Below are 15965 nucleotides of genomic sequence, written 5' to 3'. Positions count from 1 at the left end.
CCTGTATCTTTTAATTTTTGGAGGATGATTATATTAACAGCCTGCTCTCCAGTTTCCCGAAAACTTAGCTATTGTTTCTGCTGAGCTGGGATGAGAACAGCAAAGGGCGAGTATCTTTCAGGTGTTAGTAAGGACAACTGTAAATTACGGTTCATGATCCCATGTTCATGCATATTTAAGTAGCCATCTGATGGGCTTGTACGACACCCCAGACCATATCCAGGGTCACAGGGATGCTGTTGCTAAGGGCTGTCATTGGCCTTGGGGAGCTAAACCCCGCTTCGAGTGACCCAGAGCCCCTTGAGGATATCAAGCTGGAATATTTTCCTTCTTCTCTTCCAGGCAGCCGGATGGGCCGCTGGGACCGCTGTATGCATCTTCAAACCCTGAGTACCTCAGTGCCAGTGATGGTGAGTACCATCCCCGTACCCTTGGGTGGCCAGAATCCTGCCTTTTGGGGTCCCTGGCTATCAGTGTCAAGTGCAGGTCAGGGGTCGGCACCCAGGGAGACTGAGCTGAGACCTCTCGCTCACATGAGCTCACAGACCTGCCTCTTGCTGCGAGACCGTATTACCGAGAGCAGCCAGGCACCCGCTGTCTGGCACCTGTTTGGCTAGGCTGATCTAGCTGGGCTCACCCCAGGGGCTCGGCTGGGAGGCTGACAGAGAGTCAGGTGTCCCAGCTGTTGGGGGAGTAGGGAGTGGAACCCGGGATACCTGCGCCAGAGACTGCGCGGAGGGTCAGAGCCAGAGGGCCGTGCACGGACTTGCTGTCCAGGTTGGCAGGTGGGGGTCAGGAGCCAAAATGAGACACGGGGTAAGAGGCAGGGAAGACAAGAACGAAGGGTGAGATGGGGTGCGCAGGCGGCTGTGTGGGCACGGGGGACGCATCCGCTGCTGGCAGGGGCTGAACGCGGGTGGGATGCTGATGCCAGCACCCGAGTGTCGGACTGACACCTGGATTTCCCTGGATCGTACCGAAGCATGCTGGGCGGCCCCTGCAGATGACGCTCTCCTTCCGAGGAGAAAGCATCTGCCATGTTGCAAGTTTCTAAAGGGCTTCACGCAGCAGGAATCAGAAAGTGACTTTGGAGGCGTGAACGCTGTGGCGGGGGGATCCTGGGGGGATGTTTGTAAGGACGCCCAGGATGTGTTCTCATCAGGTCTGCTGAGGGGGTGTGGGAGAAGGAAGACAAGAATGTTTATTGTGGTGTGTTTGGCAAGGCAAGGCAGGGCAGGGCAAGACCAAGGACTTGCTATTTTGAATGATTTGAGTGGGTTCTGGGGTGTGGAGGCTGGCCCTGGGGTGATCGAAGCATCTAGAGAAGAGGGTGAGGGTTTGGGCTCTGGGTGGTGGTTTTGCAGGTAGAAGGTACTGTCACAGGCCAGTCATTTAGGGTCTGTAGGGATTGGCCACCCTTAGGGGGTCAGTCCCTCCGGGGTCATCGAGGCCCCAGATGCTAAAACGTCAGAGTAGGGAAACTGGAAGAGGGTATCATGCTGGGTGGGGACGTGTGCAGGGGCCAGGAGCAGGGGGAGTGGCCGCAGATGGAGGAGCTTCCTCTCCCGGCTTGGGGATGGCATTGTTACTGCACATCAGAGGTGGGAAAGCTCAGCCTCAGGGCTGCCGTCAGACCCCACGGGAGGGGTGAGGCCGGGAAGGCTGCACAGGGCTGCCTCTCCACCCAACTGCCCCGCTTCCTTCTGGGAACGCAGCCATGACCGAGGCCACAAGGGTGGCCCATGAAAGCTGGAAACTGGAACTCAAGGGTCTCTAAGGCTGGGAAGGCCTGGGCCAAGGGGCGCTCCCAGGGAAAGACCCAGGCTCAGAGCGCTGGCGGACAGGATACCCACGGATCATGTGTGTGTGCTCATCTCCTCCAGTGTCCTTGCCTGGGGCCCTGGTGACTGTATCGGTTGCTGGGGCTCCCGGAACAAACACCAGGGACCGGATGGATGGCTTCAGAAACAGAATTTTAGTTCCTTGCGTTTCTGGAAGCTGGGAGTCTGAGATCAAGGCATCAGCAGGATTGGTTTCTGCTGAAGCCTCCCTCCTCGGCCCTGTGTGCATGTCTGGGTCTGAATGTCCTCTTCTTCCGAGGACTCCAGCCACATGGGATTAGACCCTCCCCACTGACTTCATTTGAACTTGAATTGCCTCCGGAATGGCCCTGTCTTTAAATACAGTTACATTCTGCGGTACCAGGGCTAGGACGTCAACATAAATTCTGGGGAGGGACACAATTTATCCCTGCTTTGGGGGAAGGCTGGTACCTTTTTGGCTTTTCTTATGAGGCCTCTGTGCATTTGTCTGCAAATCGTTTGCTGCATAACAAACTACCCCAGAGTTAGTGGCTTGCAACAGCCAGTGTTTGTTAGCTCACAGTCCGGTGGGTCCGCCAGCTGGGATCTGCTAGGCTGGACAGATGTTTTGATCTCGCCGGGGCTCCTCTGCACGGCCGCAGCCTGCCTGCCGATCCACTGGCCCTGGATGGGCTCACTGGTATGGCCAGCGGTTGGCAGGCTGGGTGGTCTCCCATCCCCTTGGCACTTGGCAGAAAAAACAGCCTCAGATGGGAAGTAGAGTTGTGGGGCGGCAGGGCTCTTAGCTCAAACTGAAAGGACAAGGAGGAGGCGGGCCCAGCTCGGCCCAGCTCAGGTCTTACTAGCAGGTCTTCCCTGGACTGATGGTGGCTCCATCCCAAGCCTCCGCTGCCCCCTCCAGGAAGGGCAGGGGCCCACGCCTGTCCTGTTCTTGGCTCTGCGCCCAGTGCCTGCTTGGTACAAGGCCTGGACCACAGAAGTCGCTTCATGAACATTCCCCTGGCGGGGTGGGGGGCAGTTCCAGCGGGAGGCGGCTGGGGGCTCCCCGGGGGTCCGCCGAGGACACCGTGTAGATCAATGAGGAGTAGTGTTCCCATGTTCTGTGTATGTGCCGGACGAGTGGGAGGTGCCTCGGGAGAAGATCACTCTCCTGCGGGAGCTGGGGCAGGGCTCCTTCGGCATGGTGTACGAGGGCAACGCCAGGGACATCGTCAAGGGCGAGGCGGAGACCCGCGTGGCGGTGAAGACGGTCAACGAGTCGGCCAGTCTGCGGGAGAGGATCGAGTTTCTCAACGAGGCCTCCGTCATGAAGGGCTTCACCTGTCATCACGTGGTGAGTCCCACGTTTGCCCAGAAGCAGACAGAGATGTCCTTTTGCGCCTACTCCCCGGTTCCCCTTCCTCCTCCTCCTGCCCAGAGCGGGAGGACTCTGGGTGTGGACCCCTGCCTGTCCCCTGCTCCGCTAAGCACCGTAAAGGTGTGGAGGAGGCTCCCTCCCTCCTCCCTTCACAAATCCCACCCTCTTCCACCTTGCTTTCCAGAAACTTCCAGAAACTTCTGTCCAGAAACTTGTTTTCCAGAAACTTCTGTCTCTTCCCTCTTCCTGGTGCCTTTGTGACTCTGAAACACCATGGATGGTTCACCCCATCCCTGCCCCCACTCGAGCCAGCACAGACTCTCCCTGCTCTGCTGTTCCTTCGTGGCCTCACAGCTTCTCATTGAGCCTTGTGTCCTTTCTTCCTTGCCATGCATAGCTGAGGGGATCTGCTCTGTGCTGAGCCTGTCTTGTCTCCTGGATGCGGCAGATTCCTGTCCTTGGGGAGAGTCCAGGACAGCCATGGAGACAGATCCTAAGCCCAATAAGTTCCTCCTGGAGGTCATTAGGAGCCAATGCTCTGGCGGATTGGAGCAAGAGAGCAGAATCAGGGGGCTGGGCATTTGGGAGTGGGGAAGGTGTGCTAAGGACGGAGGGACTGGGCCATATGGACCCGGGAGGGAACAGCAAGTGCAAAGCCTGGGAGGTGGGCACGTGCCTGATTTGCTCCCCCGAGGCTATCTCCCAGGGTCTGCCTTGGAGTGTTGCTGTATTGGGCATGTCCCTGTGCTCCCCACCGCGCGAGACCGAGAGTCTTGAATTCTCCCTCCCTCCCCTGGTGCCTCTGCCCCCGCAAGGCCCTGACCCTGGCATTGGAGCCAGACAGAGCCGGGATCCCCACGCAGGGTGCTGTGTGTGATGCCGATGTCATACGGGCAGACCTTGGTGATGGCAACCTTCCCCGGGACCCTTACCCAAGATCTTCGCTCCGCAGGTCCGCCTCCTGGGGGTGGTGTCCAAAGGCCAGCCGACGCTGGTGGTGATGGAGCTGATGGCCCACGGAGACCTCAAGAGCTACCTCCGCTCCCTGCGGCCGGAGGCTGAGGTGAGCGGGCTCTGGGGACCCGGCAGGGTGCCCGCTCGTGGCCGCAGGAGGCCGGGTCCCTGAACCCGACCCCTTGTTTTGATTTTAGAATAACCCCGGCCGCCCTCCCCCTACCCTGCAAGAGATGATTCAGATGGCAGCGGAGATCGCCGACGGGATGGCCTACCTGAATGCCAAGAAGTTCGTGCACCGGGATCTTGCAGCCCGGAACTGCATGGTGGCCCACGATTTCACCGTCAAAATTGGAGGTGCGTCTGGCCTTCTAGTTGGAAGTGTGTGGCCCAGGCCCAGTCTGATTGCAGGAGATGTCTGTCCTGAGCAGGTCAGTCTTTTCCAATAGTACAAAGAGGGCCTGGACCTCGGTCTATAATTTAATTGCACTTGCTCATGAACTTGGCTCATTTCCTGCTCTGGATAATAGTGGTGTTCCCCATTGGTGGAAGCCACCACACTGGGAGCCAATAGATGGGACTGATGATCGGTGAGTCACCACGGTTTTTCTGCCCTCACACAACACCCACCCCATGTGGCCATGTACAGCCAAGTCAGCTTAAATTAACTGAAATTAAAAATGTATTCCTTGGGCTGCGCTGGCCACATTGCAAGTGAGCGGTCGCCACCTTGAGCCTGGTGGCTGCCATATTGGGCAGAGTGAGCCTAGACGGCATTCGTCATCATGGAAAGTTCGACTGGACGGGGCTGTTCAGAAATGAACAGTAAAATAGTGCTTGTATAAACAAGAGAAGGAAGACTGGGCATAAGAGGTCTGAAGGAAATAAAGAGTCCATGGTAGAGAGGAGAGAGGCTTCTCTCTGTAGGGAGGCAGGCTTTTGGCCAAATCTTGTGGGATTAGTTGACCTGAATGAATGACAGCTTCCCAGGGGGCTTTCCAGCAGATACAAAGGCCTTACGCTGGAAGCATGGCTGGTGTGGTGTATTAGAAGGAACAGGCAGCGGAGCAGAGCAACATGAGATGGGAGGTTAGGGAGAGAGGCAGGAGCCAGACCTGGAAGGGCTTTATTAATCAGGGAGTCATCGAGCCATTACCCTAAGGAGCCAGTGGGAAGCAGAAGTAACGTGATTCTACTTATGAACCCAAATGACATTATCAACAAGGGAAGCCAGAATATCATCCTATTTATAATCCCAAGAGAACTTATCCTCCGTTAGCCATGGGAAGCAAGAAATAATATGACCCTATTTATGGAGCTTCTCTTGGGCATTGGGCTGTCAGGGTCAGGGTGTAGGGAAGGTCCTGCAGGTAAGAGGTGGCTGTGGGGCTGGAGTGATGGGGAGGAAGAGCTGGGTTAGAGCAGATGTGGAAGAAGAATGGGCAGAACATGCCGATGTTTTAGATGTGGGTATGGGGAAAGGGGCATGGTCAAAAGGGGGCTCGACCCTAGGTCTTGTGCTGGGCAGCAGGGTAGTGGTGGGGCCGTACCTAGTGGAGAAGATCAGGTTGGCTGCGGAGACGCCATGCTTTGGTTTGGGATGCGTGTAAGGTCGTGGGTGGGAAGGAAGTGTTGCTGAGAATGGGGTCCCCAAGCTGTGGGCTGAAACATTGCTTCTTGGCCACTTGGTGCTTTCTTTTCCTTCCCTTTACGTGGTGGCCTATCCTTTCCCTCCACATCCCCATGAGTACTCTCAGACTATCCTCATGGGATTTGGCTACCACCCAGGTGAGCACACACCTGGGGCAGGTAAGCCCATCTGAGGGCTCTACCAGGTGCGGGGCAAGAAGGAGACACCTGGACTGTAGGCTGAAGGTTAAGACCACGTGACCCCTTTGTTGTCAGACTTTGGGATGACCAGAGACATCTATGAAACGGATTACTACCGGAAAGGAGGCAAGGGTCTGCTCCCTGTGCGGTGGATGGCACCGGAATCCCTGAAGGACGGGGTCTTTACCACTTCTTCTGACATGTGGTGAGTGGTGGATGGATTGGTGGACACGGTGCTGGGCTTGGATCCCGGGGTGTTGCATTAGTGCGACTGGCAAGAGGGGAGCCAGTTAAAACCTGCCTTCCTCACAGCCCCTTGATCAAGAAAGCAGAGGGGATGTCATGTTGGAAGGACCCTTGTATGGCCACTTATGTTCAGTTGAGACTAATCTAGGCTTTTCTGAATGCAGCATGAATTGTTTAATTAACCAGCCAACCATGTTCTCAAAAACCAAGGAGGGGTGCGTGCGTGCGTGCATGTGCGTCTGTTTTAATGGCTTCTTTGTTACTACTTTGAACTGTCGTTGGCAGGTCCTTTGGCGTGGTCCTCTGGGAAATCACCAGCTTGGCAGAACAGCCTTACCAAGGCCTGTCAAATGAACAGGTGTTGAAATTTGTCATGGATGGAGGGTATCTGGACCAACCCGACAATTGTCCAGAGAGAGTGTAAGTGTAGAAAGACTGGGTGCTGTGTGGGCTCTTCATCAAAAAGGCGTTGCCCTTTGGTTTGTGTGTCATATGTCTACATGTGTGTTCATGTTTGCATGTTGTGTCTTCGCATGGACACTTTTTTGCACATCATACCTATACACACGTTTGTGTTTGCATGCCATATCTTTGCACAAATGCTTTTTTGCATATTGTGTCTGTGGAAGGTTGTAGAGAAACCGCACAGCATTGGTTACCATGGTTACCATGGGAGAAGGAAATTGGGTAGCTCGGGTGGGATGTTTATGTTTAACTCTCTGTCCTTTATATACTTAACATTTTGTCAGGGAGTGAATACAATCAGACATGTCTGTTATAGCGCAACAGAATTGGGGAAAAAAAAGAAATCAGAAGCAGAAACATTAAAATTATTTTTGGTCAGGGATATGTGTTACTTATTTCCCCGCTCCCCCAATTTTTGTTGTATTTTGGTCATAGAATAAAAAGGGGGGCACCTGGGTGGCTCAGTCAGTTAAGTGTCTGCCTTCGACTCAGGTTGTGATCCTGGGGTCCTGGGATCGAGCCTCACATCAGGCTCCCTGCTGAGCACGGAACCTGCTTCTCCTCTCCCTCTGCGACTCCCCCTGCTCATGCTCTCTCTCAATAAATAAAATCTTTAAAAGAAACTTAAAGATAAATTAAAAAATGAAATGACAGTAGCAATTGAAATTTGAGATGATGCCTATAAAAATATTTTATAACTCAGTAGATAAGCCTATGTTAAAATATTAAGTATAAAGTGTGTGTGTGTATTAATTTCCAGATGTCTTCAGATAGAAAAGGCAAGAGGTTAGATCTGAAGGAGAGTTGTGTGCAGACTGTATTTTCCCTGTGTTTTGGGGGTGTTTCCTCTCTACCATGAGACGGTTTACATATGAAGTCCATTATCAGTGTTTCTTAAGAAAAAAGTTTGCCCTCCTGGAAAATCTAGGGGGAAAGGCCATTCTGAGGTTTCATCCTCCAAAGAATAAGACTGTTAATTTAGAAAACCCAGTTGGAAGGGACCTTATGTGAAAAAGAGTACAAAGCAGAGTTATTTCGAAACTCTGAGCAAAGAATTTCTGAATGTAGTTTCATGAGAGTCCTTTCCTGGTTCTTAGTAGCTGGCTGCATCGTTCCAGGACCAGGGAGATTAGGTAGGCCCTAGGGCAGAGGTCCACACGCTTTCTAGAAAGTACTGTAAATATTTGGAGCTTTGTGGGCCCTGTGGCTCCCTGTTGCAGCTACTCAACTCTGTCAGGTAGACAGAAGGCAGCCGTGAATGGTGCGTAAATGAGGAGGTATGTCTGTGTGCCAGTAGAACTTGATTTTATTTTATTTTTTAATGTAATTTTATTTTTTCGGTGTTCCAAGATTCATTGTTTATGCACCACACCCAGTGCTCCATGCAATCCGTGCCCTCCTTAATACCCAACACCTGGTTCCCCCAACCTCCCACGCCCCGCCCCTCCAAAGCCCTGTTTGTGTCTCAGAGTCCACAGTCTCTCATGGTTCATCTCCCACTCCGATTTCCCGCAACTCACTTCTCCTCTCCATCTCCCTATGTCCTCAGTGTTCTCTCTTATGGTCCACAAGCAAGTGAAACCATATGATAATTGACTCTCTCTGCTTGACTGATTTCACTTAGCATAATCTCTTCCAGTCCCGTCCATGTTGCTACAAAAGTTGGGTATTCATCCTTTCTGATGGAGGCATAATACTCCATAGTGTATATGGACCCCATCTTCCTTATCCATTCGTTTGGTGACTGTGGCCATTGCTGCTATGAACACTGGCTATGAACACTGGTACAGATGGCCCTTCTTTTCACTATAAGATAACTGGGAAAAAACCTAACCATAGAGGTTAAGGATCTGTACTCGAGGAACTGCAGAACACTCAGTAGAACTTTGTTTACAGAGACACTGCAGAGGACCAGATCAGGTCATCTGGGGACGGGGAGAGGTAAAATAGAAACCCCAGACCCTCAGCACCTGCACTGTGCGTGCTTGGCTGAGTCGGCTTGTACACCCCTGCTAGCACCCTGGACAGCGCCGGCACCAAGCCTGCAGGATGGCTGCTCAGAGCTGGGCCCTCTCGGTTCAGTCCCCTCAGCTGCCCCATCAGGCAAGCATCTCAACCCTGAAGGATCTTTGACCCTAGAAAGATTGCTCCTTGGCACAGGGAAGCCTTTCAGGAAGCCCCGGCAGGAATTCAGCTTTATGAAATGCACCAAATGGGAGAAAGAAAAAATCAGGAATGTAGAAAATGATCAACCTTGGCCAACAGGCAGGTGCATCGAGGGGTGGGCTTCTTGATCTGGCTGGGGAGTGAGGCAGCCCCGTCGGCTCTCTTTCCCAAACCGTTCTCTTCTAAGTACTGGTAGAAATCTCGTTTCTGTCTTGGCCATGGACTGCGCTGATGTTGGCACTTGTTGTCGTGGGAGGGGGCTGGGGTGGAGACTGCTCGGCCGGATGCCGCCGGACGTGTTTCTGACTGTCCCTCTGTCCCGCAGCACCGACCTGATGCGTATGTGCTGGCAGTTCAATCCCAAGATGCGGCCCACTTTCCTGGAGATCGTCGACCTGCTCAAGGACGACCTGCACCCCAGCTTTCCGGAAGTTTCCTTCTTCCACAGCGAGGAGAACAAGGCGCCTGAGAGCGAGGAGCTGGAGATGGAGTTTGAGGACATGGAGAGCGTCCCCCTGGATCGGGCCTCCCACTCTCAGAGGGAGGAGGCCGGGGGCCGGGATGGAGGGTCCTCCTTGGGCCTAAAGAGGAACTATGAGGAGCACATCCCCTATACCCACATGAATGGGGGCAAGAAAAACGGACGGATTCTGACTCTGCCGAGGTCGAATCCTTCCTAACAGCGCCTGTTTGGGGGGAGGGGTTCCCATCTTCACTTTCCTCGGGTTTGAAGGTCTCCAGAAAACTCAGGATTCTCCTTTGAATCTGCCAGTGTCCGACGGAGCTCAGAGATCATAACTATCCATTGCTGTTCATCTGTGACTTAAAAATGTGTTTGATTGCCAATTTGACGAGCTGTCAGAGAATTGAACTGTGACCCTAGAGAAGGGGTTTCCTCGGCTGCTGTCCTTTGTAGGCAACTGTGGTTTTAAGCCAGGATGTTACTATTTTTTCTAGTACATTGAGAGCAAGCACCTGTTTTTACAAATCTTTTTTTTTTTTTTTCTTTTTTTTTTCTCCTGGCATCTGAGCTACAGTATAAAACATGAAACTTGTTTGTGGAACAAAAGTTTGAAAGAAAGGAAAAAAAAAAGCCAACCCTGTTCCAGTAGAATTTCAGGCTTTCCAGAGTGGGCTTCAGGAAGGTGTTTTTTCCTCATCCAGGCTGAAGGATTTTTTTTTTTCTTCACAAAATCAGTTCCTCAAATTGACCAATAGCTGCTGCTTTTGTACTTCTGATAAGGATCTGCAGTTCCGGCGTGTGTCCGCGTGCGCGTGTGTGTGTATGTCCAGGCTAGACATGGCTGGTGTGTGTGTGTGCACGTTTGTGCCCGTGCGTGCGTGCAAAGCGTTCATGCCCCATTGACACTTTGGGGGTCGGCTCGTGAAGGTTCTGTCTTCTGGAGCTCCTGATCCTCCCATCTCCTTCCTTCCTTATTTACTGGGAGACTGTGCCCTCCACAGATTCTTCTGCCCCAAGCCTAGTCTCAGGAGTGTCTTCTCCCTTAACTTTGGTGAAAAATGTTTTCCAGGAGCCAAGGGAGTCATTTGGAGTGATAGTGGATCTTTTCAAGACCAAACAAAGCTAGGACAGAAAAAAGAAAAAAAGAAGAAAAAAAAGAACTGAGTTGATTAAGGATTTTGAGAATATATTTGTAACATATTTAATTTTTTTAAAACTCTCCAACGTCAGCCTCATAAGTTATTAACTGTTTCCCGGGATGGGGGGGAGGGTTTGTGGGTGGTCTGCCTGTGTGCAGAGAGGGAGCGAGGCACCAGTGGCGGATTTGTTTGGTCTTAAAGGCATCCACTTTTCTGGGAATAAAGCCACATTAGCTGCTGACCCTTTTGGACATGATGAGGCCACGCTGAGGGTGTGGGCAATTGGGTTTGGTTTCTGCTTGGGAAAGCTGATAGCCACCTGGAGCTGAGTCCTGCCTTCAGACACACTTGTGGCTCTTGGATCTTTTGGTTCCTTATGTGTACCTCGCATGCTTCCTCAACTGGGTGTGCACATACCACAGCAAAACTAAACCCCAAAGTGCGACAGCCCAGATGGACTTTGAGAACACTAAGCAGTATGAAGTGAGATGCACCTGTTGGTCCCCTCCACCCTCAGGGCATCCACCTGTCCTCAGAGTTGACCTCCCAGAAGCTGCTCTGTGCCCAGTGACCTCAGTTGGGCCAGGTGTGGGGCCTGAGCAGAACTCTCAGGTGCTTATGACGTTGCAGTCCCCAAGAGAATAGAGTCTGGAAGAGAAACTGCTAAGGACCTTCACGCCAACCAAGAACTTCTGGATGGGCGTGAATCCAGTTACTTCCCTTTGGGGAAAGAATCACAGCTGCTCAAATAAAGAACACAGTGAACCCATTACTTTGGTTCATCAAAATCATCACCCACGTGTTATCCCTGAGAGCATTTTCTCATGAGTTTTTGACTGCTTCCTTCTCCTCTTCTCTTAAAAGTTGTGGGCTTCAGAATAGGTTAGAGACAATGGCAACCTCTGAACCTTCTCAAATTCTTGATTAAGAACACAGGTAGACAAATCCCAATTGCCTATTACTATCTTATTTATATGATTTGAGAAATTATAGCACATGAAATACTTCTGGGGAGCCTCAGTGATTGGATACAAGGAACAAGAGTACAGAAATTATTTTTGCCAAATTTATTTTGTACATATAAGAGGGTCTACGTAAATTAAGAACACATAGATCTAGGTATTTTGTTCTTTTCATAGTAAATTTGTAGTGGCCGTATACCACACTAGCAACAATTTTCACATTTTTCTAATTCAGAAAGGTTTTCTTATATTAGGGGAAAATTATTTATTTTAATATATAAAAATCACTGTAAAAATCACTTTCATAAAAAATGGAGTGCATGTAAATTTTTATCAAAAATAAACAGGTGAATGTGGGGTAATGATTTTTTTTTTTCCAGCACAGTCTACCTCAGTGTATCATTAGGATGTGGTTCAATAATGGACATCTTTGAGACTTCAGAATTCTGCCTGGATCCAATCTGAGTCAGGGAAAATCTGTATCAGCTGATCCCAAATGCCAGGGACCAGTAAGAATTTTGAGGGAGGGAGTTGGGATAAAGTGTGGCTTTCGTGTGAGCATAGATCCTTTTTCTGGCTGATAATCTTCTCTGAATTCAATCCCTCCTCCACTTTGTTTTGGTCCTCCATCCATCGACACCATGCTCCCAAACATGAACTAAATTTCAGGCCATTGTGATAGATCTGATTTGTGGGGTACCGAGGCCTGAGCTACCTGCCTTTGGCTAGGAGAGGATACTCCATCTCCTGCTGGGGCAAAGAGAGGCTTTAGGGCAAAGCCAGCACACCCACTGTCCCACTGCCTCCCCGTGAACTGAGCACCGAGGTGCCCTGGCTCTCCGTGGCTTGTTCCTACTCCTTTAATGGGAGTGGGACAAATCGCACTTGTGGGGACCTCACATGCAAACACCTGATGTAGCATTTCTGTTTTCTAAGTGGAGAGGGGGAATGTTGAGAACTTCCAATCCAGAATCCACCAGCATGCTGAGTGTATTTTTTTTTTTTTTTTTTTTTTAAGCAACAAAACCCTGGACCCCTGTGTTTGCTTGACCTCTGGCTGATACTGTTTGAACTTACGGGGCTTTGAAAAAAACCCATTTGTAAGTCTGGGAAGGGCCAGCAGGGCTGTACTTGCCAAACTTCACTGCCCTTATACTTTCAGACGCTGCCCCCCCCCAATTGTCTCACCCTTCTGTGCTTACCCTGGAAAGATACAGTAGAGTGATGGGCCCACCTGCACAAATGGGATTTCACCTATTTCCTTTAGTTGCCTCTGCTACTGCAGTGAGAAGAGCAAGCAGCCATTGGGTCACAAGCCTTTTTCATCACATAATGTTGGCTCTAACAACTTTGGTCCTAGGAAGTCATGGTTGCCCTGGGAGGGGCTTTATAGTGATGGTCTATACTGGGGGGGCTTGCAGTGATTGGCTATAAAAAAAAAAAAGCAACAAAGCCAGCTTAGGTTGACACTTTTTGCTGTTTGCTTTTAAAGATGTCTCATTATTATTAAAACCTGTTTCATTAATGTGGCCTAATCCACATAGTAGTTTCTTCTTCCGAGAGGAGAATAGCAAGCACATTACTTTCTCCCAGGACCAGTGATGTCAAGCACACTTCTGGAAATGTTTGTATTCTGGGAGCTATCCTTGGTGCTTTCCTGTTATTTCAAGCTAGTTGGGAGAATTGCTGCTGGTTCTCTTGGAGAGATATTGAGCACAATGGAGGAAGTGTGGGAACTGATGCAAGGGTCTGCACATACAATCCTGTGATCATTGGAGACTGCTGCCAGTCAATGGACAATTCTTCCACTATCTCCCACCAGAGCGGACAATCTGCCATAATGTGCTTGTTGGGTTGGGAGGTGTTCATTTGTAGCTGTGAAAATAGTGGTCAATGGGCAGCATTGCCATCAGAGCATGGCCCATGCTAGCCATCTGGGTAGGTGATGTATGTGCTGTAGTCCCAGGGACAATCATTCTTCTACTTCGTGGTGGGTGAAAGTTTGGTGTTAAATGTCTTTTGGATACCACTTGGTGAGTCCTTGACACCTCAGGCTCTTCAGAAATTACGGTTTTGTTGGGGGGTAGGGAACAGGGAAATGCTGATTGTATATAAATGGTGCACGTAGAATGGTGTCCATTTAGAAAGCCTTCCAGAATGTTCTTTAGAATTTTGATTTACACCGAAGGTGAAGCTGAGATGGAAAGAACAAATGCTAATTTGTGCATTTGTTTGAAAGAATGTGATGGACTTTCAGGGGCTACAATTAAAGGTGAATGTTTCCTTAGGGGTCCCCCCAGAAGCAGAGGGAAACATTGACTTTTTGAGCTCATGGTCACCTCATACCAGTCAGGGTCCAGAAACAACCTTCAGCCAAATTCTTATTTGGATGTGGGCCCTAAAAGTCCTTACTAGAAACCAGATTGTGAATCTGAGGCTCTTGGTCTCCTTTGGAAAGAAGGAACAAGTTCCAAGATGAGTGTGTGTCTATGCACACATTCGGGAATGACTTGTTTAATCTTTCTACTTTGTGTGCCTGGGGGCGGTCTTGGCCCCGCATGTCAGCAGCAGACACTTCCATCTGTTGTCAGCTGCACAGGATCAAATGTGCCTCGGCATATGTGAAAAACAACTCAGAAACACAAAACCCACCAAGAGCTCAATTATTTTTTCAATGTTTTCCTACAAGAGCCAAGTAGCGCCGTGTACAGAATATGCCTTTTTTTTTTGAATATTGAAATTGCTCTGCATGTAAAATATGGGATAATTACCTGTTTATATGAAAATTCTGAATAAATTATCCAAGAATAGTCTTGGTTTTTTTTTTTGTGTGTGTGTGTGTGGTGTTCAAGCAAGGACCTGTGACCTGTGTGGGATTGTGGCTATAGGGTGGGCTGTGTTAAGGGAAATCTGGAAGTTGTGCAGATCTGTTTTAAGAAGGAACAAACCTATGGGCTCTTCAATGAAGCAGGAGGTTAAATATTGTTATAAACAGGGCTGATGATCTGCTGGTACACACCTGTATAGTTGAGCTGGTGGTTTATATATTAAACTATCCCATACCAGTTGGTAAGTAACTGCTATCCCAAAGACCCCCAGACCTTCCCATGATGCAAGCACTAAGGGCTTCGCTCCAGGAATATGAGGGGATCTCCAGGATCTTGTTCCATTTCACCATGCTGAAGACTTATATATTGAATACTTTTAGTGTCATCTTGGCAGCATGGACCTGACCCCAGCGTGGATGGTCAGTGGGGGACCACAGATTGGAAGAAGATTTTGAACAGCTTTGCATGAACTATACACAGAGTGTGGTGGGTAAGGGGATAGACTCCCTCCCTTCAGTTCCTTGTGTGACTTTGAATGAGTTACACTACTTCACATGTTAGCTGTTGCTGTGTAACAAACATTCTCAAAACTTTGTGGCTTAAAACAGCAAACATATTTCATGGTTCTGTGTGTTGGCTCAGTGGATCTTCTGGTCACAGTCTCACTCTATTCATCCATCTATCCATCTGTCCATTTTTCTGTCTATTGGTCTGCCCGTGTTTGCCCATGGAACCACCCATCAAGCCATCCTTTTGCCTCTCCTTCCTCCTTCCCTCCCTTCCTTCCCTAACTTACTTCCTTCTTTCCATCCATCTATTCATTCAACCATCCCATTTGTATACCCATCTGCATATCCATCCATTTATCCATCCACCTGTTTGTCCATTCAGCCATCTATCTGTTCATCTGTTCATCCATCTGCCCATCTATCCAAGACTCTGGGCCTTTGCTGAGAAGCTGGCAAGGCTGAGGAAGCAGGGTCATCGTCTGGGCTTTATAGGCCACAATCTTGCAACCAGAGGAGGAGCTCTGGCTGGGCGCTGGGTTGGAATGGGGATGTGAGTGGTAGAAGGGCTCAGGGTTGGGATCCAGGAGGTACAAGATCTGGCCCTGACTTTGCCCCAAGTGTGTGCTGCAAGACCATAGATGAGACAGTTGTTACCAGCATAGTGCACAAGTGAGAGGAAGCACATGAAAGCTTTGGTATCTCCAAAGTACACGGAAGAGGGAAGTGATGCTCTTAACAGGGCTGACATGATTAGGTGGTCTAGACTATGTATGATGAGGTTCATGTTTTCTAGCTCTTGGTCTCTAACCTCCTTGGATGCTGCTGACCCATCTCCTAGGGCATGGTTTCTACCCCATGAGGCTGGCTGACTGTGCTGCCTGAGATTGTGCCCTCTAGGTGACTCACCCAGTCTTACACCTCAAGCCCCTCTAGAAGGCTGTGTTGTAATTAGAGCCACGAGTTGCCACTGCAGTAGATGCTGCAGTAGATCTAGTGGGTAGATCTATCCATGTGGTAGATGTAGTGAGCACTGTGGTGGATTCACTGTAGTTGACACTAATGCACCATCCAGAATACCTCTCAGAACCCAGGTGCTCGCTCTTCCAGATGTCAGGGGCTGTCATCTGCTGGGGGCTCACAACTTAGTCCCTCTGCCAGCACTCTCCTAGGCTTAAGGGAGCTGCTTTGCCCACAGTTATGCTCCCTTCCTTAGGGCAGCCATA

At 50.1% G+C, this 15965-nt stretch overlaps 1 protein-coding gene across 4 annotated transcripts in view; it reads left to right on the top strand.

Annotated features, from left to right (window-relative positions):
• Nucleotides 1-14215, top strand: part of INSR (insulin receptor) — a 127656-nt gene extending 113441 nt beyond the window's left edge. For all 4 annotated transcript variants that reach the window (XM_045084535.1, XM_045084549.1, XM_045084543.1 and 1 more), the window contains 7 exons: nt 343-410; nt 2912-3156; nt 4133-4243; nt 4332-4491; nt 6040-6169; nt 6496-6630; nt 9167-14215. In XM_045084535.1, coding sequence (XP_044940470.1) covers nt 343-410; nt 2912-3156; nt 4133-4243; nt 4332-4491; nt 6040-6169; nt 6496-6630; nt 9167-9521 — 1204 coding nt within the window. In that variant the 3' untranslated portion in view covers nt 9522-14215. The remainder of the gene's footprint in view (nt 1-342; nt 411-2911; nt 3157-4132; nt 4244-4331; nt 4492-6039; nt 6170-6495; nt 6631-9166) is intronic.
• Nucleotides 14216-15965: the final 1750 nt, after the last annotated feature.

The sequence above is a fragment of the Mustela putorius genome, unplaced genomic scaffold (genome assembly GCF_011764305.1).
Source record: "Mustela putorius furo isolate JIRA1106 unplaced genomic scaffold, ASM1176430v1.1 tig00000095_pilon_pilon_pilon, whole genome shotgun sequence".
Classification (NCBI taxonomy): Eukaryota; Metazoa; Chordata; class Mammalia; order Carnivora; family Mustelidae; genus Mustela; species Mustela putorius.
Note: the sequence above shows the minus strand (reverse complement) of the source record. Positions and strands in the feature narration are given on the sequence as shown.